The 22,167-nt window shown below is 38.4% G+C and overlaps 5 protein-coding genes across 7 annotated transcripts; 3 read left to right on the forward strand and 2 right to left on the reverse strand.

The window, feature by feature from the left end:
- Window positions 1-1,428: 1,428 nt before the first annotated feature.
- LOC105968333 (ankyrin repeat family protein) lies at window positions 1,429-5,675 on the reverse strand. Its single transcript, XM_088812481.1, has 5 exons — window positions 3,890-5,675; window positions 3,367-3,625; window positions 3,262-3,274; window positions 2,029-2,183; window positions 1,429-1,875 (listed from the first exon to the last, which is right to left on the reverse strand). The coding sequence occupies exons 1-5, from the start codon at window positions 5,300-5,302 to the stop codon at window positions 1,625-1,627; spliced, it is 2,091 nt and encodes a 696-aa protein (XP_088668607.1). The 5' UTR covers window positions 5,303-5,675; the 3' UTR covers window positions 1,429-1,624.
- Window positions 5,676-6,669: 994 nt separating this feature from the next.
- On the forward strand, window positions 6,670-11,130 carry ADT1 (arogenate dehydratase 1). Its single transcript, XM_012993457.2, has 11 exons — window positions 6,670-7,491; window positions 8,180-8,247; window positions 8,334-8,426; window positions 8,516-8,716; window positions 9,016-9,096; window positions 9,161-9,256; window positions 9,663-9,740; window positions 9,816-9,905; window positions 9,997-10,064; window positions 10,552-10,633; window positions 10,730-11,130. The coding sequence occupies exons 1-11, from the start codon at window positions 7,191-7,193 to the stop codon at window positions 10,781-10,783; spliced, it is 1,212 nt and encodes a 403-aa protein (XP_012848911.2). The 5' UTR covers window positions 6,670-7,190; the 3' UTR covers window positions 10,784-11,130.
- Window positions 11,131-11,218: 88 nt separating this feature from the next.
- GLX1 (glyoxalase/bleomycin resistance protein/dioxygenase superfamily protein) lies at window positions 11,219-14,299 on the reverse strand. The gene is made up of 9 exons (XM_012993458.2): window positions 14,064-14,299; window positions 13,269-13,391; window positions 13,046-13,170; window positions 12,778-12,842; window positions 12,448-12,663; window positions 12,102-12,149; window positions 11,904-12,011; window positions 11,666-11,818; window positions 11,219-11,514 (listed from the first exon to the last, which is right to left on the reverse strand). The coding sequence occupies exons 2-9, from the start codon at window positions 13,385-13,387 to the stop codon at window positions 11,464-11,466; spliced, it is 885 nt and encodes a 294-aa protein (XP_012848912.2). The 5' UTR covers window positions 13,388-13,391; window positions 14,064-14,299; the 3' UTR covers window positions 11,219-11,463.
- An 847-nt stretch (window positions 14,300-15,146) lies between these two features.
- Window positions 15,147-17,424, forward strand: LOC105968964 (5'-adenylylsulfate reductase 3, chloroplastic). Of its 2 annotated transcripts, none has more exons than XM_012993678.2 (4): window positions 15,147-15,359; window positions 15,459-15,617; window positions 15,753-15,882; window positions 16,121-17,424. In XM_012993678.2, exons 1-4 carry the CDS (start codon window positions 15,287-15,289, stop codon window positions 17,157-17,159), a joined length of 1,401 nt encoding a protein of 466 aa, XP_012849132.2. In that variant the 5' UTR covers window positions 15,147-15,286; the 3' UTR covers window positions 17,160-17,424. The 2 variants fall into 2 exon arrangements, with proteins under 2 accessions (XP_012849132.2, XP_012849133.2); XM_012993679.2 differs by having other exon boundaries at window positions 15,462-15,617.
- A 1,485-nt stretch (window positions 17,425-18,909) lies between these two features.
- Window positions 18,910-21,992, forward strand: LOC105968637 (O-Glycosyl hydrolases family 17 protein). Of its 2 annotated transcripts, XM_088811379.1 has the most exons (4): window positions 18,910-19,427; window positions 19,545-20,828; window positions 21,241-21,268; window positions 21,645-21,992. In XM_088811379.1, exons 1-4 carry the CDS (start codon window positions 19,376-19,378, stop codon window positions 21,820-21,822), a joined length of 1,542 nt encoding a protein of 513 aa, XP_088667505.1. In that variant the 5' UTR covers window positions 18,910-19,375; the 3' UTR covers window positions 21,823-21,992. The 2 variants fall into 2 exon arrangements, with proteins under 2 accessions (XP_088667505.1, XP_088667504.1); XM_088811378.1 differs by lacking the exon at window positions 18,910-19,427 and having other exon boundaries at window positions 19,444-20,828.
- The last annotated feature ends 175 nt before the right edge of the window (window positions 21,993-22,167 follow it).

Genomic DNA, 22,167 nt, shown 5'->3' on the forward strand with positions numbered 1-22,167 from the left:
ACTGGAGCAAATCTGGAGCCTTCAATTTGCATTTATGAGGTCGGGGTTAATGGTTTTTGAATTTCAAACCACTATTTTTTTTTTGGTCAATATTTTTATTATCTGAAGCAGGATTTAGGGAAAAATATTTGTTTAATCGGGACCGTTGAATTTTCCTTACAGTTGATTATACTCTCACCTTTTTTTAGAGAAATTATTTTGTTCCATATTATCAGTAACTTTAGAATTCCGATGTGTTAATTATATCCAACATAAACTAGATAGAACAAAAAATAGATTGATAACACATGTGTACATATAGTGTGTATATATATAGTTTGAAATATTGAAAAAGGGTTAGTTCAAATGTAAGAAAAAAGTAATATATGTAGAGCCTGGGAAGTGTCCCTCTCTTCATGTGGGTCTGAAGATATCCCACAACATTATAAATGCGTTTGTTTTGTTTTAAAGCTACACCAAACAAACATTTACATCTCCACTGACTCTTTTCACGTGAATTTCCTGACCCCCCTCTTGCCCCCCCACCCCCCTCCCTTGTTACCTATTTCCTCCTTTTGTCCCCACATTTTAGAAACTAAAATTAAGGAGCCATTCTAACATGTTACAAAATATGTAGAAACTAGAGATGCTTGCAAGTTGCAGCCAAAATGGAACAGATACCGTCGTCTATTAGCAGAACAGCGGGTTTCCGGCCTGTCCGGAGTCGAGAAAGTGTAGGTTTATAATTTTCACGAAAGCCCCTGTGTTAAAAAAATAAGCATAGGCCCCCTCCGACGAAAGTTGGTCAAAGCCAATAAGGCCAATACTAGCTTATCGCGTGTTGCACGTGTGGATTGTGCGACTGGGGGTGCATGTTTTTTTTTTTTTTTTGACGTGAAAAGTCTGGAATGCCCTTAGGATAAAAAACAACTTCATTTCACTTCTTCTTCCTCCCCAATATCATCTCTTGTGTAGGGTTTTTGGTTGAGTGAAGACCCTGATTTTCATTCTATTTTCTCCCTCAATTTCGTTGAATTCAGAGTGGAAGTTCCACTCTGGATCATCAGGTTAAATCCGAACTCCTATTGGATGAAATCGAAAAGCTGAGATTTGGAATATACCAAATTTTCAGGGGATTGGAAATCCCTCACTTAGAGCACGAATTGGAACAATGTTTTTCCATTCGAACAACTGCACTATTTTCTGCGATTTATGAGGAATACAAGGATGAAGATGGATTTCTCTACACAACTTGTAGTGGGGAAAACACGTTCGGTTTGAATTTCACGACAATTTATTTCTACAATATTGCACTTTCAAATCGAAGTTCTGACCCATCTTTTCAGTCCATGATCACTTGCCTTACCTTGATCAACTTCTTTGATTATAACTACAAGAAGATCAAATCTCATCCCGTGTTCCACTACACAAGCTTGTTTGAGTTCGTCATCGGTAATATAACCACTTAGCCAATTCTAGGATAACTCTGTACAATCGAAATACAATAGGAAAAGAAGAAAAAAAATCAATTGAAAATACATAAAGTTTGGAGCAACAGGTCACAGAATAAAGCCATTCTAGAACAGCATAGAACTCTCCACCGACAATGATACATTATTTTCTGTGTGTATAAACATATCTGTTGTTATGTAGAAGAGGTTTTCTTTTGGCATTTGTTTTTGACCCACTTAAATCCCATCGAAGTTCCGTTTTTGACCTTTTGTGCACCCGCGATTGCAGCTGATTTGGCCTTACCGAATCCAGCTGAGGCAGGGGCTTTCTTGTCATTTCCACCTTCTTTGTTGCTTTCAGTTTTTTCATCTGTCATTGCACCAAAGCCTCCCTGGCCCCATTGATCTGCCCAGCTCGGCCCCTCTGCAGCCATTTTTCGTTCTTCTGCCTAAGCAGATTTTCGCAACGAATTCCTCTTGTTATATATACTTTCTTGTAAATAGATATTGCTCGTTTTTAAATAAGCTTTTTTCAATACACACACACACATATATATATATAGAGAGAGAGATAGAGAGAGATAGAGAGATTGAGTACCTTGTGAAGAAGATAGTAAACGAGGGCTTAGATTTAGATCTGTCGAATGAAGAAGCAGAGGATTCTCGAGGGAGAAATATAAAGGAAGATATAATCTGGGGTGCAAAATGCATGTGAAAGATAGGCTGTCTTTATAACTAATCCTCTCTCTTTTTCTTTAAGAATCAATGCCAACTCACACACACAGCTTACTGCCTCCCTAAGCAATGTTTTTTTTCCTTGTTTCTTCTTCTTTCTTTATAAGCATATTTCCAGCCACCTTTCTCTACCCTATTTTCGTTTTCGTGTCGTTTTTTCGAAAAATATTTTTTAAATCATTCTGTTGGACTACTAATTCTGGTTTTTCGATTTCTTTTTTTTGGTTTATTGTCAATTGATTAAATATATCTCAGTAACGTACACCATGGGGGTATTATATATTTACTACTGCTTAAGCGTTGGGGCCTGTTTGGATTTAGTAAAAAAATGATGAACTTGAAATAGAAGCTTCGACCAGTGGGAGATAATTATTTTGATCTTTTTACAATAAAGATTTGTGGTCGGGTTACTTTTTTGTTTGTACTATGTATTATGAGACATTCACAATTAGGGCTTTATATATTCTTTGATTTGCGTGTAAAACACTTTGTTTTATTCATGATAAGATCCTGTTTCCTGCTTCTCTCAGATTTGCTCATTCCCCCCTTTTTCCTTTCAACATCTTTATTTTTGTAATACCTCGGTGTGTGTGCTTTCTCGATAATTAATAATTAATAATCTCGTTTGAGTAATATGTTTTCTCGGTTCCGACTCGAAGACAACCTACTAAAAAGATATTTCGATAAATTAATATAATTTGACTGGTCCCAATTATACTAATTTATAGAGATTTAACTATTGTTATGGGATAATAGTTTTTTAATTAGTTAAATACATAGAAAATAATTAGTGGTAGGGAACATAGACACATCAAATTAGCAAATAAAATAAAAGCATAAATTGGATCTGTTTTGCAACCGGTATTGGAATAGTTGTATATGTTGCTACTTGTACATAATTTGGCAGTGTACAACTTACTTTTCTTACAACAAAGTAAAGTCACATACATTACTTTTCATATTGCCAGTTTGTTTGAATTATGAATTATTTATTAAAAAAATAAAAAATAAAAAATTGCAGTATTTGTGAACAAAAACTCTTAAGTAGAAACTATAATTTAACCCACTGTATTCAAAATCATCTTATATCTATCACAAACTATCATATGCTAGAAAATAACAAAAATGCCATTAACATCAAATAGCAATTCATTTACTTAATTAGAAATCAGTAAAAAAGAACATCAATTCATTCTTCTTCACTTGGCTTTCCTCCTAGACTTGTCCGCATTTTTCATATCGAAAAGACTCCATCTGTACTTATCCGGAATAGCAAACGGATCCACCGGCTGCCGCCCATCACCGCCACTGCTCAGCCCATCGTCTTTGCTGCTGCCTCTTTCGTTTACAAACTGCCCGGGACTTGATAGTGGGGTGTAGAAATTCTCAACTGGCTGCAGTTCTTCAAATTTGGTGAATGTGATTACCACTCTCACTGTAGGAACCACAGGGATTGCCACCTGATTCAACAATAATAGCGATTTAAAATTTAAATTAAAAATTGATTAATGATTTAATAAAGGATTTGATGGGGGCCAATGAGATGCTTCCACGTCAAATCGACAAAAGCCTTATTAAAGAGCAAAGGGGGTTACTTATATATGCATGGAAAGAATGAATTAAAGGCAAAGCAAATCACGCAATTAAAAGAAAAAAAAAGAAGCTCTCACTGAATCAGAACACTAGTGTGCGGGACCCACTAGAATTTACGATTTTGACCTCACCTTTACGGGGAATGTACCGGGGGGCAACGTCGCCGTCAGAAGCTCACGCATGCGCTTGACGGCCTTAACTTTATTCGCCAAGATATCAAGTAACGGCAGCAACTCCTCCGTCTTCAGCGGAAACTGCTCCGTCAGCCAGACCACCGGCCGCAGACTTTTGGCGTATTCCTTCTCTTTCGTTAGCGGCGGCGCGACAAATCTCTCCGCCGCAGACGGCGGAGCGGCCCTCCTGGAGTCGATCGGGATTATATCCACGCTCTTCCGGGAAACCGTCACGAACTCCCGATCCCCTCTCACGAAGCTGCTGTGCCGCCGCTGCCTGTCGTTGGAGACGCTGAATCGTGGATTCTCCGCCACGATGAAATCCTCGTCGGAATCTTCGTCGATCTCCAACGGCAAGACGCACGTCGGCGAGAACGGATCCTCCCTGTTCTCGGCGGCGTTAACTTTACGCGATCTGAAGGTGAAAGTGACATTGTGCATTTCGTAAACCCTAGCTTTCCAATTACCCACACTCTCCTTTTTCTCCTGGCGTCTCCAATTCGTGCGGCCGACCAATTCGGCTTTGGTGACGTCCATTCCTGGACGATAGACCTTGGTTTGGTTGCAGAGAATTGAAAGGTCGGTGTCCGACAATGGATTTCCGGCGTTCTCAAACACGTCGTAGTATCTCTCCTCGTCGTGGTTGAGGATGAGGAGGGAGCCGTGGGGTATGTCGATGTTGTTGGTGTTTGCGCAATCGAATTCGTTTAGGAAGAGAATGCTCTGGTTGGCACGCTGGACTTTCAGGCCGTCGTACCCGGCGAATGAGGTGTCGGCGCGTAGGTTTCCGTCGCGCTTCCAGATTTTGCAGGTGTCGGACGGAGCGATTTTCCCGACGAACGGGACGATTGAGCTCTCGAAGTGGAAGGTAATCTCCATGTAGAAATCGCGCATCCGACGGAGGGCGGCGACGAGGCGGGGGAGGCGCCGCCGCCACTTGTGCCAGGCGTCGATGTGGTGGTGCTGGACGAGGGGGGAGACGATCTCCGGACATCGCCGGAGGAGTGCCTCCTGCAGCGGGTTCCATCCGGCGGCGTTCTGAAGTGTAATGTTGGCTCCGGCGGCGACGAGTGCGCGAACGGCGGCGGCATCTCCGAGGCGGACGGCCAGGTGTAGTGGGGTTTCTCTGAGTGGGTTATCGCGGTTGTCGAGGGCGGCGGAGATTTGTTCAGCGAGGTGTTCCTGGGAAAGAGATTCGGACTCGGTGAGAATTCGGGTTGGATCGGGCAGTTTGGGCAGGGCGGAGAGGAGTTTGTTGAGGGTGACGTGGTTGCCTGAGGCGACGGCGTAGTGGAAGGGGCTGCCGGCGTAATCTAGAGGGCGGATAACGGCGGCCGTCTTAGAGGAAGAAAATGCTGAAGGCTTGGACATCTGGAATTTCTGCGCCGCCGTTTTGTTTATCTTGAAATTGAGCTGCAATTCATGAGAGACTGAAATGGGGAAGAAGACCGGTGGGTATGAATTTCGTCCTTTAATACTTCTCTTTCTAATTTATCAAATAATAATAATTTAAATAATTTAAAATTCCGCGCTCTATGTTACTTTTTATTTTTTCCAAAGGGACGAGTTGTCCTTTAATTAGGAGTCAATTACCATCTTGTCCTTTAATTAGGAATCAATGACTAATTATGATGTGAAACATTGGGGGTAAATTGGTCATTAGAGAAGTAGGTGCTACACATTATGTAGACTAGGTCCCAATCGGGCACGGCTTTTTGTGACACTTTAATTTGGTTTCCATTTCCCACAACTTACACAGTTTTCTCCTCCTCTTCTCTTTTGTCTTTTATCCTCATTTGGCTTTTTCACAGCATTTACGCAATTACTTTTAATTATTTTGGGATTAAGTTTTTTTTTTTTTTGGTGTTCATATAACAATGATCTATGAGCACAATCACTAAAACTGAAACTACAATATGCAAATATTATGAATAATATATTATGCAGTCTTTTGAAATCCGGACTTAACCTGCCGGTTGAACCGGTTAAACCACGAACCATTACCTTGTCCGGTTGAACCGTAATATTAGAACATGAGTCCGGTTTTCAAAAATTGGATAGTATGTAGCATAAATTTACCATTAAGTCATTAACATGTATACATAATAAAGAATTAATGGAGATTTAGATGAATGGGCCTTGTAATCTTAAGGAGGTATAAATGGGTCAAGTCGGGCATGCCTTCTAATATTAAGGAGGTCTAAATGGGTCAGGTTGGCCCAATTTAATTGGATTAAGTTAACCACATCTGTCTTTATCCCATATTGTTATAACGAACAAATCTTTTCAATCAAATTTCCGGTTCATCCAAACTTTGGTTGGTCAAACCAATTATTAATTTAAGCCTAAACAATCTTTCAATGATTAATTTTTTAGTCAAACTTAAAGTTCTTTGTTTCATAAAAAAAAATCAATTATTTTTTTGGACTGTACCCTAATTATGTTTTAGCAATAATAATAATAATAATAATAATAATAATAATAATAATAATAATAATAATAATAATAATAATAATTGATTTTTGGACCACCAACGTTGTTATATGCGTAGATGGCGTAATTTTTAATTGATTAAAAAATGTGTTTAAATTTGAAGGCGGGGGGCCCACAACTACAATCTGGCATATAGAGTAGTCTAGCTGGCACATTTCACTTCTATCCATTCAGGTGGTTGGGACTTTTGGTAATTTTCTTATATTTGAAATATATATATTGAAAATTTTCCTTTGTAATTAATTATCGTTGCACTTATAAAAAAAAAAATTATCGTTGCAAGAAAATAGAACGGATTCTAATTAAACAATATTAAAAGAAAAATAAAAATATAAAGATCCATATATGCCAACAATTGTTATCAAAATCAAATGCTCTATTTTATTATAATTTAAAAATCTTTGTATCTACTCAATTATTATATAAAAAAGAGCAAATAAGATTTATTGCATCAAATAAAAAGGCAAGTAGATTTATTTACAGGTCATATAAATCTCGAATTACAGATCTATATACACACACGAATACATATATATGGCCTGAATATTGAACGTTTGCAGTGAAGTTCCCACTCCTCCGCCACCATCCGCCACCATATCTATTCATGCAGAGAAACACGCACAGGGAGAAAACTTGGTAATCTGCATTGCTTCTAGACATGTTTTATACCATGGCAGATATCAATTGAAATCAGCCACAATTGAATCGCACACACATTTGTCGATTCTCTTCATTTTTTTTTTCTTCCTCTCTCTCTCTCTCTCTCATGAATCTCGGTTATAGTGAGTGCATCAGTCCACATTGGACTACGAACGCTGTGCCGTCGTTGGTTTACGGCGGTGATAACAACAAAACAGCCACATGTTCCCAATTGGGGTTTCCAGATTCCGTTTGTAAGCGGCGCCCTAGTTTCTCGAATTTAAGGATTCAAAACGAAAGGGAATGTTTGTCTCATCGGGCAATCACTCCCGTGGAAGATGAGATCCCTTCGCCTCCTGCTGTTGATGAAGACCCCACTCGGATCACTCTTTCTACAGGTTTTCACAAGGATTTAAACTCTCTCCCAAGTGAGTTTTTTATGCTTATGATTTTTTTTTCTGTGTAATTTTAATTAATTCAAGTGAGAAAAAAAATTACTGATCAACATTTCACTGTATTATTATTTTATTTTATTTTGTATTAGAATGCTAATTTGATTCTATTGGAGATGTATGCTTGGGAATTAAAGTGACGTATATCTAATTTGTATGGTTAATTTGAATATAGCTGAAATTCTGCTTGCTAGAGTTTGTCTTAGAGTGCCTTTTGGAGTTTTCGAATGATTAGTCCTGTTATTTTGACGGCATATTTGGAGTTAATGTAGCTGATAGTAATTTGCTAAAGTTGCGAGGGTTTGTTTTAATACTACGACAATTGCCATATCTAACTCAATCAATGGTAATCCTTATTGGATTACTGTCATGTGCACGTTTATTTAGAACAATTGATAAAAAAGAAGCTATGATTTTGTCGTTTTTGATGTGTTAATAAAAAAAGGATGTTGTCATTTACTGAGGTAGCAAATGCTTACAGTTAGCGATACGCGGATAGCGACAAAATTTAGTTGTTCAACTACTTTCTCTTATGATTAATCAGTCATAAATACCGTCCGTAGCTCTCACATACCAGATGTCAGATAAATTTTGATTCGACAACTAATGTAATTAATTGACTTACTTGTTTCTTTTGGACGTTCGTAATAATGTTTAAATGCAGAACCCTTATCTGCAATTAATCCTTCCAGTTCTTCTAGTGATCGGACAAAAGTTCGTGTTGCGTATCGGGTATGTGATCTTCTAATTCTGCTATAAAACATTCTTTAAATGTTTTAACCTATTTTCCTCTATAGTAATTTGCTTGTGTTATTTAGGGCGTTCCAGGAGCGTATAGTGAGGCTGCTGCACGAAAAGCATACCCCAAATGCGAGACTGTCCCGTGTGATGAATTTGAGGATGCATTCAAGGTTATGATGTTTCTCAAAATGTGTTTGTTTTTTTTCGTCAATCATGATATTTCTCTTTAAACCTTCATTTTGTTGACTTCCTTTTTCAGGCAGTTGAATTATGGCTGGTGGACAAAGCAGTACTTCCCATTGAGAATTCTGTCGGTGGGAGCATCCATCGTAACTACGACTTGCTGCTTCGTCATAGCCTCCACATAGTTGGGGAAGTGCAGTTGATTGTTGATCACTGTCTTCTAGGATTGCCAGGTGTTAGAAAGGAGGAGCTAAAGCACGTTTTGAGCCATCCTCAGGTAATTAATTAATCCTTTATATCTCTTCCACACGTGTATTCCAAAAGAATCTACAATATCTTTAGTGATTCACTAAGAGAAAAAGCCGTAAAACTATGTTTCGCATTTAAATGACTTTGGATATTAATCGTGCTTGCATAGGAATGTGGGGTCAAAACTACTATGCCACTTGGTTTTAATAATGCAGTTAAATGAGAATCTGAATGTAAAACAGCACTTTTAATTGTTTGTTGGTGTGTTATACCACGTCCCACTTACGAACTTAAATATAATCAAGAAATTAATTGTGGTGGTTTCAGGCACTTGAGCAGTGTGAGAGGACTCTGAACGAGTTGTCTGTCACCAGAATCAATGCTGTCGATACTGCTGGTGCAGCTCAGGTATCTTTTCGAAAGTTCTATGTCATTTAGCAGTTTTAGTTAAGTCACATTAACATCAGGGCAGATTGTAGCCTCTGAAGGTTTGAGAGAGACAGGAGCAGTTGCAAGTGCTCGAGCTGCAGAAATTTATGGACTTAATGTTCTTGCTGAAAGAATACAGGTAACCTTTCTGCTGATCCTCTTAGTTGTGGTGCTATGTGTTTGGGCTTCTCTATTTTGTCTTTGGAGGAGAACCATTTCTCTGCATTTTTAAAACAAGAAAAGGGAAAGATGGACTTAGTATTTTGTAACTTACCATGTTAAGGTGTATCGAAGAATGCAAGGTTTTTTGTCACTTGGAAGTGATTGAGAACAAATTTATGGATGGCCCAGTTTTATATCTGTTTTGCATCACTTGATCAGGCTCTAACTTGATGATTATCTTATGGAACTCGGAACGTGTAATGAAAATGTCACAAGTATTTTATAAGATCTCTTTCATTTATGCATGGATTCTTTAATTGCGTTAGATTACAGAATATACTTGTTCTTGTTTAATTAAATCATTGAATTGATCCAACAAACAGGATGATCCCGACAACATTACCCGTTTTCTGATACTCGCAAGGGAACCTATAATTCCGGGAACAGAGAGACCTTATAAGGTATTTTTCTCTTTTACCAGGCACACGTGTATGATACATCTCTCCGTGTTCTAAAACACTGAGTTTATTTTTCAGACTAGCATTGTTTTCACTATGGAAGAAGGCCCAGGAGTTCTATTCAAGGCCTTAGCAGTGTTTGCTATGAGGGGCATTAATTTGTCGAAGGTAACTATAACACTGAACTTTTTTGCAATCCTTTGTTCCTTTCCCACATTTACGAATGTTTACTATTTTTGTTTGTAAAATTATACAACAGATTGAGAGCCGGCCACAGAAAAGGAGGCCTTTGAGGGTTGTTGATGACTCTAACAATGGGAAAGCCACGTGAGTGCCCTTTTTGTTTTGTTTTTTAATGAATTTAGCCTAATAGTAGTATAATTATGTGATTTATGGATCGGTATTAAGATGCTTATAAATTGGCAACGAACTCATAAGAAGAAATAAAAGAATGGAATACATAGATATCATTGTGATATGCATCTGGAACATGTTTGTACTAATTCGCTATCCTCAGCTTTTCGAACTCAATTGGTAGTAATGTGAAGGACAGTTTTGTTATTTGTCGAAGTGACAAATGTCCCTAGATTAATTGGCATAGCTTAGTAACTTTGCTGAAAAAATAAGCTCGAATGAAATCCCTGAGATTTTGAAGGATGTTTCTGCTGCTTTGCATATATAAATGACATAGCTCTTTATTGCCTCGGTTTGCATTTATGTTGAAACTCTTAGTAAGGCATGATCATTCTTTTGTTGCTAAAATAGACCTCTTGTATTGTCTATTGCATGGAAATAACAAAATCCCAAATTGCAGATACTTCGATTACCTCTTCTACATTGATTTTGAAGCTTCTATGGCAGAGCCTCGTGCCCAAAATGCGCTTTCGCATCTTCAGGTCAGTTTTACCTTTTTCCTTTTTTTTTTCCAATAAATTATTTGCATTAGCAATTAACTAGTTACTAATGACGGCACCTTTTTTTTGGTTGTACAGGAATTTGCAACATTTATTCGAGTTCTTGGTTGTTATCCGATGGATACGGCATAATAGGATATCGTGATTCTGGAGTTGGATTCTCGAAGAGGGATGGTTAAGTTTGTACATACTCACAATCGTATTGAATCACTGGAGCAGCTTTACATGCTTGTACTTGAGCTGCTGCTATACATACTTGTACTTGAGCTGGTAAAGGGAGTGGCGATGCAAAATGAGACCAATTTCATTTTTCATTATTCTTTTTATGGATTCACCAATAGATTTTGTAGGGCAGTGTTATTCTTTTGTGAGTATAATCAAACAGACAAACACCCATTCTTGTACTTTGATTTATTTTACAATCTTTCATCGAGTGCCTTCCTTTTTTTTTTTATAAATAAATTATTTTATGCAATCAATGACCATCTTGTTGCACTTCATAATCTTTTTATTTTATTTTCGAATGTCCAGCCCCTAAAATTATAATTTATCAACGAAAAATACATCCATAAAATACGTTCATAAATTGCAATTATAATTGTATCTTCAACAGGCAAGTTTCAGTCTACGAAAAACCGACATAAATCAGTGCAAATAGTAGAAAATTTATACAAGAGATAATATTCCGAGTCTAAATTCTGGCTTTTATTTACTACTGAGCGCTAAGAAAGCTCGTTCTATTTAATAGGTGATTACATCACTGAACCAGAAACAGTACTGAGGTACACCACCATCGCAATTTTATCAGTGCCCTATTTATCCGACTCGAGTTCCTTCAGAAAATCTGCATTGTCAACCATAACCTACACACACCACACACCACAAAATACGACCATTACATCTTTGAAGGCAATACTAATATTTATAGATCTTTTTCTCTCAAAAAAAAAAAAAATTATAGATCTTTTAAAATATGTAAAACATCAATTGGATTATATGGCCTCGAAAACTTACAGTTTTCCAGCCATCTGGGTCGAGGAAAGAAGTGATCTTAGTGTTAATTCCAGGGATTGGTCCTGGTTGTCGAGTTATCTTTCCTCCAAGCTCCTGAGTGACAAGGTTCACAACCTCTGCACTCTTATACACGTCGTCAGTGCTAATTGCGACCTGGAATGGAAATTACAAGTATAATTAGGCTGTAAAAGGAAAGTGATTATGCCGTAAAAGAATGTTGAAAAAAACATTAAGCTACCTGTGCATAAGCATTTCCTTTGGTGTATTCAGTTACACCATAGTTGTATGTCAGTTCCAGAACAGTTGTCTCGTATTCATCTGCGAATCCCATCATTGCTAACGTGTACTGCAAATTACAAGAGAGGGAAAAAAATCACTTCGGAAACCAGAATGAGAAGGTGAAAATAAAGCTCGATTTCGTGCTTAAGCCTAATACCTTATGTTCTGGTCGGTCTATCTTTCTCAAGAGTCTCAGCCCTAATGCCTGCACGAATGCAAATATTATTAGAAATCAGCATCGATCCCATTTACAGGAGCATATACATGTTTGCATTTAGAAATATTGCATCTAGAAGTATGGAAAATAAATGGAAAACGAGAAATCGAAACTATTTACAAGAACTGCAGAAACAAAAAATAGAGAAGAAAATTAAATTGTAAAGAACTAGAGATAGAAAAATAGGTCAGGCTTCATACACAATTGTCTCATGGAGAAAGAAAGCAGAGATAGCTTCACCGAATAATTAAAATTTGTATAAATCAAGGAGGAGTAAGAGTTTCACCTTCTCGTAGAATTTGATCGAACGATCAAGGTCACCGACACGAAGCATGACTTGGCAGAGTGGTTCAGGAGTGGGACCTCGTTGAATTAGCTCAAAGAGGTATCCATCGGGATCCTTAGCAAAAGCAATGACACTGGATCCACCTTTAACTGGACCTGGCTCTCGAGTGATAGTTCCCTCACCTTTGGCTTTTATATCTTCCACTAACTTGTAAACCTTGATAATGGAAATGAAGAAGTTGGAAAAAGTTAAATGAACTTCATACTCAGGCAAACAGGCTTCACCGGTATCAATTGTCAATAGAGAATAAATAAACAAATGGGTGCTTACATCTTGAGTTGAAATAGCAAAATGTCCAAAACCCGTTCCAATGTCATATTTTTCAACTCCGTAGTCTGTTTTAATGTATCGAAGAATGTCAATTAGCAATTAGGGGATGCATAAATAATCAGAGAATGAATGCATCCAAAGAACTTGCAATTTGTAATGGGCAATGAATGTATGAAATGCAATTTATATATTTCGATGGGTTCTAATAATCCTACACTAACATCATTGAATACTCATTAACAATATTGAAATAGAGATTTCAACATACTGTAAGTCAACTCCACCACGAAATGAGATTCTTCTGGTCCAAAACCAAGAAAAGCATTGGCATATTTTTCGTCTGGAATATCCCTCTTCCTCAATAGCTTCATCCCAAGACATTCAGTGTAAAACCTAGAGGCAAGCAAGAATGAGCAATACGGATAAAATAAAGAAAAAAGTTGCATCTCAACCCACAGTCAAAACATACGGCTCCTTAATATAATACATACTTGATGGTGCGGTCAAGGTCTCCCACACGATACACGGCATGCAAAAATCGACGTTTGTCCTGCTTCGGCCATTCCAATAGTTCATGACTTGCTACAACTGGGGTTGCTCCCTCAGCCATTGCTCTGCATTCAGAAACCAAACGAGTTTATTATTATTACGAGACAATTTATGAAAGAAGATTAGTTCTCCTAAACATAAATCCAAAAGCAGCATAAGCTATTAATCCGGTAAAGAAAATAAACGGCACCAGTTCAACATCGATAGCGGGAAATGCTGCTACACCGAAAAATTGGTATTACATTTTACCTAATGAAAACGGCAAATACATTTCCTAAAGACTTTCCTCCATCAAATACCAGAATCGGGTTCCGAACTATTTCAATTTCTCAAAATCTCAAGGAAAGTTATCGAAATCATCAATTTTGTTTCAACTTTTCAATATTCTATAAGGATTATAAGATGAATAAATAAATTAATTGAGGGTTTAGAAGAAAGAAAATAAAAAAAAGTGATCCAAACATCCGTGCTGACTATAAGCAAAATAAAAGATTAACACATCATTACCTGATAAAACAGCTAATTATAAAACCAAAACCATAATAAAGTTGTTTAATTAATTAAATAATTGCGGATTTCTGGCCCAAAATTGAGCAGATTCATAGCTTATTCTTAAAAAAAAATACAAAACAATTCAGACAGCAAAACTAAGATCGAAAACAGCAAATCAATAATACCATGAAATATATATCACAAAAATCAAGCAATCTGATCAAAGGGAGAGATGAAGAACGTACCAGAGCGAGTGATCGGAATTCTGACGAGGTAAACTGAAAGATCTAGAACAAGCTTTCACTGCGAGTACGCTGAATGGATAATCCGGTGGTACGCGTATTTATAATCTCGTTTAGCGAGGTTTGATATCGTTACGGGGAAGAACACATTTGTTTTGTGACAGTTGATCGCAGCTGTGGGTACTTTGGAAGCAAGTAAGATCTATGGCTCAAAAGCGTCTGTCTTGGTTCAGAATGACAGCTTATTAAGCAGCCATCCCCTTCCCCCGATTTTTTCTTTATTTAGTTTTAATAATGGAAATTATTCAGAATCAAGGGTTTTAATTTTGTAATAACAAGTTTATTAAGTTTCTTTTTTCTTTTTTATATTTTGGGTGTATTTATTTTATAACATTTTTTCTTTTTTCTAATAATTGTAATGGTCCGTTTTTATTATTAGTTATTATGGTAAATTACAATTCACCCTATTATATTGAATCTGGTTAAAATAATTCTAATTGAAATGAAGAATTTCAATAAAAAAATCATACTACTATGCAACCTAAATTTTAGGGTAAATTACAACCACCCAGATGTATGGTTAATTTACGAAAAAATCCTTCTTGTTTGGATAATTACATTTAACCCCATCAATTATGTTCTTTCTTACACTTCTACCCTTATCGTGTCAAATTTAACATAATCGTCTAGATTTCGTGGAATGTGCTATAGTTTGTACTTGTTTTGTGGCAAAAATACAGTTTCTGGTGCACCACAATCTGATATATACAAGCCGAAAAACACATATTATGATCATCTTGCTTCAAAATGTGAAGTTATAATGAGATAAAATGGGTACAAAAGTGATAATATTTCATATAATCTTGAAGATTCCACTAAATTTGAGGAGTTGCGTGGTGGTTGTAATTTACCCTATTTAATATTTGGCAGCCACGTTTCCCACTCTCTGGCCCGCCACGTGACGAATGTGCTGAGGCGGACTCTAATGCCACGTCGGATCAGCCTCAAGGCCTAGAACACGTCCAGATTCAATGAACCTGGAATGCCTCCGTTCCCCCTTCCTATTATAAATTTCAGTTTCATCCACCTTCTAAATCACTGCAACCCAGAAATTCACAATAATTCTCAAAACAACCAGAAACCAGAATTCACGATCAATTTTCTCGCAATAGTTACAGTTTCGATTTTGCTGTTTACTATTAACATTACAGAAAGGAGATACAACAATGGCGTTTGCCGTCACATCTTCATCCGCGCTTCATAGCTCGTCTCTGTCCTCTTCGATTGAGCAAACCAAAGGTATTATTATTATTTTCCGTTCAATTCATAATTTCTAGGTTTTGGTTTGTCGACATTCTCTTCTAAATGAATAACCTTGTTTTTGTTTCCTTTTGATAGCAGCCGCGCAATTCGGTTCGTTTCAGCCGTTGGATAGGCCCAATTTCAGATCCACGGCCGTGAATTTTTCACTGAGGCGTTGCTCCGTGAAGCCGTTGAATGCTGAGCCAAAGAGGAACGATTCGATTGTTCCTTCCGCAGCGACCTTGTTTGCTCATGGTACGTGACGATTTAATTTGTATTTCATTTTTTTGCCTTCAATTTTCTGCATGTGTAATTTTTTTATTTTAATTGAGGCTGGATCTATATGGGGAATGTTGTGATGTTGACCTTTGAATCCATTTATTTATACAGCGGAGGCTGTGGAGAAAGTGGAAGTAGAGGATTACGAAATATTGGCAGAGGAGCTCGAAAATGCTTCCCCGCTTCAGATCATGGATAAGGCTCTCGAGAAGTTTGGGAACGATATTGCAATTGCTTTTAGGTAATCTACAAAATTATTCTTTGATTGCATTTCATTTGGGTTCAGTCACCAATTTGTGCGACGAAGTTGCATTGGTTATTAGTGAGGAATATTGGTAGATCCTCTTGAAACGTAGCTAATGAGTGACTCCGTTCTGATATATTATCTAATGTTCTCTTCAATGTTTCTTGATGATGATGTGTTTGATTGTTTACTAGTGGCTAAGTTATTGATCGAACTGGTTCAATTTTTTTTGCAGTGGGGCTGAAGATGTCGCTTTGATCGAATATGCGCACTTAACCGGACGCCCGTTCCGTGTTTTCAGTTTGGATACGGGGAGATTGAATCCCGAGACGTACAAACTCTTCGACGAAGTTGAGAAGCGCTACAACATTCGCATCGAGTACACATTTCCTGATGCCACTGAAGTTCAAGATCTCGTCAGGAGCAAAGGTCTCTTCTCTTTCTACGAAGACGGCCATCAAGAGTGCTGCCGCGTGAGGAAGGTTAGACCCTTGAGGAAAGCCCTCAAGGGTTTAAGAGCATGGATCACTGGCCAGAGGAAGGATCAATCCCCCGGTACCCGATCTGAAATCCCGGTCGTACAGGTGGACCCTGTTTTCGAGGGAATGGATAGTGGGGTCGGCAGCTTGGTGAAGTGGAACCCCGTTGCCAATGTGAAGGGTAATGATGTGTGGACTTTCTTACGAACGATGAACGTGCCTGTAAACTCGTTGCACGCCAAGGGTTATGTATCGATCGGGTGTGAGCCGTGCACGAGGGCGGTGCTGCCCGGTCAGCACGAGCGGGAAGGGAGGTGGTGGTGGGAAGATGCCAAGGCGAAGGAGTGTGGCTTACACAAAGGCAATGTGAAGGAGGAGAATTTGAACGGCCATGGAAATAGCACCCTTCATGCAAATGGAACTGCTGCTGCACATGCCGATATTTTTGATGCGCGGAGTGTTGTTAACTTGAGTAGGGTTGGGATTGAGAATTTGTTGAGGTTGGGGGAAAGGAAGGAAGCTTGGGTGGTTGTGCTGTACGCGCCTTGGTGCAGGTTTTGCCAGGGTATGGAGGGTTCGTATTTGGAACTGGCGGAGAAGCTTTCTGGTTCGGGTGTTAAGGTGGCTAAGTTCCGAGCAGATGGGGAGGAGAAGGCGTTTGCGCAAAGGGAGCTGCAGTTGGGGAGTTTTCCGACTCTGCTGTTTTTTCCGAAGCATTCTACGAGGCCAATAAAATACCCGTCGGAGAAGAGAGATGTCGAGTCGTTGTTGGCCTTTGTGAATGCGCTTCAATGATAGATACATTAACTGGACTGAAGTGTATATGATTCGGGTAAATTAAGATATATATAGAGAAGAGAATCTCTGGGGAAGTTTTGTGTACAAGTAGAGCTTTTTATCTTCCCAGCTTTACTGCGAATAATTAGTGTTTAGTTGTGTTTCTTTTGATGATGTTAGTAGGGTGTGGGTTTGTATGTTGAGGTTGGAAGCTGTGGTTTGAGATTGTAATTGGTTGAAGGTGAAAAGATGAATGAAATACTCATCAGTTTCTCTCTCTTGATTTTTTATGAAAGATAAAAAAAAAAATATTTATCATAAATCAAAATAGAAATCCAAGCCCGGTACCCCTGTCACTTTAAGCTGTAGCCCAAGATCCATATAATGATAGTGGGCTGGTTAATGGGCTGGACTTACTTGCCAATTCAAGTCCTGCATCTTTTATATAAGAACATATCTGTATAAATTTTAGGTTAATTACGGTCAAATTACGAGAAAAATACACCTCCTCAACAATGAATCTTCTTACACATTCATCCGTAGCTCTGGTTTGTATTCGTCTTATTCGAAAATGCAGTTTCTAATGCACTACAAATCTGATATTTACAAGCCAAGAGACACATCTTATGATTTTAAAATATAGAGCTCGAATAGGGTAAAACGAGTACAATTGGAGAATATTCCACATAATCTAAAAGATTTCATTAAATTTAATACCTCAAGAATGAACATGTAAGAAATTCACAATTAAGAGGTGGTTGTTATAACTTATAATTAGTCACACATGAGGGGTTTTTCCGTTATTTAACCTCTACGAAGGTGACCATAATTCACTCTAAAATTTATACAGTGTTACCATCTTTTGATAGTAATTAGTACTACCAACTATTAACTAATTGATATCAAGCCATCTTCGTCCTTATTATAGATCTTTACAAGTTATCTGTGATATTATCACACATTAAATAATAATATTAAAAGGGTAAATTCCAGTTTACCCCCTTGTACTTTGCTTGAGAGTCACTTTACCCCCTCGTACTCTCAATTTTATCAATTTACCCCCTTGTACTTGTACAATTTCCCAATACAGCACTTTCCTTCAATTTTTTGTCAATTTTGACTCTAACACCATTTGGTCAACTCTGTAAATTACAAAATTGCCACTGCCTATAACACGTCGTTTCTCCTCCGTCAATATTGTCATTTCTTCTTCTCCCACCACTTCCCCTTCCAAGATATCCCCAAATTGAACCCCTAACTTAGTAAAAATCAAAACCAAAAAATTGATCGATTCAAGCCAGTGCAAAAAAAAATATATATATGAATGTGTGAAACTTTCTCTTTTCTAATCTCGAGAGTCAAAATCGAAAAAAATCAATATTTACGTCAATATTTTGACTCTTGACCAAATGGCGTCAGAGTCAAAATCGAAAAAAGTTGACGAAAATGGTTGTATTGGGAAATTATACAAGTACAAGGGGGTAAATCGACGAAATTAAGAGTACGAGAGGGTAAAGTGGTTCTTGTGCAGAGTACAAGGGGGTAAAGTGGAATTTACCCATATTAAAATTAAATAGTAACAACTAACAACACGGTAGTGATACTATTATTAAAACAAATAAATCCCACACCAATATTGTTAAAAAATTCAAATTCAAAATACGCACCAAAGCTTCAGAATCTTTCATTAGATCTCTGTCTAAGGGGTACCTACGTCATTTTAATTAACAGACAAAACTTATCTCAAGGATCCAACCTGTAAAATCCAGAAGAATCCCAGGCCTATAGAGTTTTCAACTTTCAAGTAATTACAGCCATAGCCCCCACCAAAACTGACTGTCATAAAACTCCAGCAAATAATAAAGTAACCTTTCCTTTCTTGTTTTTATAGACAACCATTTTCTCCTTTTTATTTTCATCCTCACGTTACTTTTACTCACACTGTCCTAACTTTTCTTCTGCACCAAAAACCCACCATTTTTTACACACAACACAGAATTTCATTGTCGGTTCGCGAGGGTATTATGGTCATTTTGTAACTCGAGAAATCCATCCACTGCGAATCTAGTTCAGAGCACACTCAATAACAAAGTAACTTTCGCCCTCCATTTCATCTCTGGATCTTGCTCTGTTAAAATAATTACCCAACATTTGTTAAAAAATTAAAAATCTGGTCTTTTGGGTTTAGCTGAAACCGGAGAAGATGATTCAAGAAACCATACAGACTCTCTGTAATGGATAATTACAACCTCGTTCTCTTCTTCCTTCTCCTCTTCATTTCTTCGGGTAATTTAATATTTCATATTTATTTAATGCTCATAAACCCTATCAAGAAACTATCTTTAATCATTCATTTTAACCAAAATGTGACTAATTTTGTGTGTGTGTGTGTGTGTTTTGCAGAAATTAGGGCGCAGCAGCAAGATAAAGATGAGCCCTTTGTGGGGGTGAACATCGGCACAGATGTTACGAATTTGCTGCCGGCGGCGGATTTGGTCGCTTTCCTTCAGTTGCAGAAGATAACCCACGTCCGCCTCTACGATGCCGACGGCGATATCCTCCGGGCGCTCGCCAAAACCAAAATCAGAGTCATCGTCAGCGTGCCCAACAACCAGCTGCTCGCTATTGGCTCCTCCAACGCCACCGCCGCCACCTGGATCGGCCGCAACGTGGCGGCGTACTACCCCGAAACCCTCATCTCCGGCGTCGCCGTCGGCGACGAGGTCCTCACCACCATCCCCACCTCCGCCCCTCTCCTCATGCCGGCGATCGAGTCCCTCTACAGCGCACTCGTCGCCGCTAATCTCCACACCCAAATCAAGATTTCCACCCCCAATTCCGCCTCCATAATCCTCGACCCCTTTCCGCCGTCGCAAGCCTTCTTCAACCAGAGCTTAACTCCTGTTTTAACCCAACTGTTACAGTTCTGCTCAAGAACTCAGTCACCTCTGATGATGAACCTCTACCCCTACTACGTCTTTATGCAGAACAAAGGCGTTGTCCCTTTAGAAAACTCCCTCTTCAAACCCTTAACCCCATCGAAGGAAATGGTCGACCCGAACACTTTGCTGCACTACACCAATGTGCTCGACGCAATGCTCGACTCCGTTTACTTCTCGATGAAGAATCTCAACGTAACTGATGTTGTAGTGCTCGTGTCCGAAACGGGTTGGCCTTCAAAGGGTGATTCGAAGGAGCCCTACGCGACAATCGACAATGCAGACACGTACAATTCGAACTTAATCAAGCACGTATTCGATCGAAGCGGGACCCCTTTACACCCCGAAATCACCTCCAATGTGTACATATACGAATTGTTCAACGAGGACTTGAGGTCACCCCCGATTTCCGAGGCGAATTGGGGTTTGTTCTACGGTAACTCGACACCCGTTTATTTGCTTCACGTTTCGGGAAGTGGGAGTTTCTTGGCGAACGATACTACAAACAGGACTTATTGCGTGGCCGTGGATGGTTTGGATGGGAAGACTTTGCAGACGGCTTTGGATTGGGCTTGTGGGCCCGGGCGGGCGAATTGCTCGGAGATTCAACCGGGGCAGAGTTGTTACCAGCCGAATAATGTGAAGGGTCATGCTTCTTACGCTTTCGACAGCTATTATCAGAAGCAAGGGAAGTTTGCTGGTTCTTGTGATTTCAAGGGTGCTGCCATGATCACCACAAGTGATCCTAGTAAGTAAAGATTCAATTTTTATTTTTCGATAATGTTTAGTTTTCTTTGAATTTTAGAAGGGGTTGAAGTTCAAATCACTCCAAGTGATCCTAGCAAGTAAAGATTCAATCTTTATTTGTCAATGTTTAGTTTTTGCATCAAGAATGGTGGATGAAATGGAGGGAGAAGATGAGATTTTCTTGAATGTTTTTAGGGCATCTTTGTCTCACATTAGACAAGCTTGTGTGTCCAAATACATGTATGGGGGGAGCCCACTTGGGCAGAATTGGAGTGGACAACACTTGGCAAAAATATTATTTCTTTTACCTTTCATGTTTGCTATTTTGTGTGTGTGTGTGTGTGTGTGTGTGTGTGTGTGTGTGTGTGTGTGTGTGTGTTATCTACTGAGACAAAGCTTTATTGTGTTTGCAGGTCACGGGAGTTGCATATTTCCTGGAAGGTATGTGTAATAATTCATCTGCATATTGTCCATTTCTTTGGCAGTTCCAATGATAATAAATGGGATAATTACAGTTTTCATCCCTCAAGTTTGCACTGATTCCACATTTGGTCCCTCATGTTTCAATAATTTAACATTTTTGGTCATTTCCGCCAATTTACCGTCAGTATGTCAGTTAATTCATTGATGGGCACACACTTGATTCCGTTAGTTTTAACGGGAAAATTGACGGAAATGACCAAAAGTGTTGATTTCTTTAAACATGAGGGACCAAATATAAAATCGGTGCTAATGTGAGTAACGAAAGCTGTATTTTACCTGATAATAAGTTATGTAATAATTTAATTAATTGTGTGTAAATATTGAATTGATGCAGCAAAAGTGTGAGCAATAAGACAAGCCAAGTAGTGAACTCAACACATGTAAGTGGTGGTGGTGGAAGAGTGAGAATTGGGAGCTTTCATCTCACCAAAATAAATGCCTTTGGAAACTATGATGTGCACCAGCTGCTATACGGCGTCGTTTGCTGTTTGTTTTATTATTTATTCCTTTGACGTAATTATGTGTAAAAGTTGATGATCTCAATAAACAACTTAGTCAGGCTTTTTTGGGTAGGATTATGGAATTTAGTACTTGTCTGGTTTTATGCATCAATTGTAAAATATGATTTGTATTTTATGATGATTCATTATTCATGGCTCTTGTGGGCTCGAGTTTGTTTTTATTGTGGGCTTTTCTTTTTTCTCTTCGTATTGTTGTTTCTAAGGCCCATTAATGAAGAATGCGAGACAAAACAAAAGGAATTAGTAGTATATAATTTTAAATAATTTTGATACTAAATCTAGTACAATCAATCAAACGTCCTAAGTGGGAGTCGTTTTTCACCTACACAAATTTTA

Source organism: Erythranthe guttata, chromosome 13, assembly GCF_056151865.1.
Source record: "Erythranthe guttata isolate IM_541 chromosome 13, IM_541, whole genome shotgun sequence".
Lineage (NCBI taxonomy): Eukaryota > Viridiplantae > Streptophyta > Magnoliopsida > Lamiales > Phrymaceae > Erythranthe > Erythranthe guttata.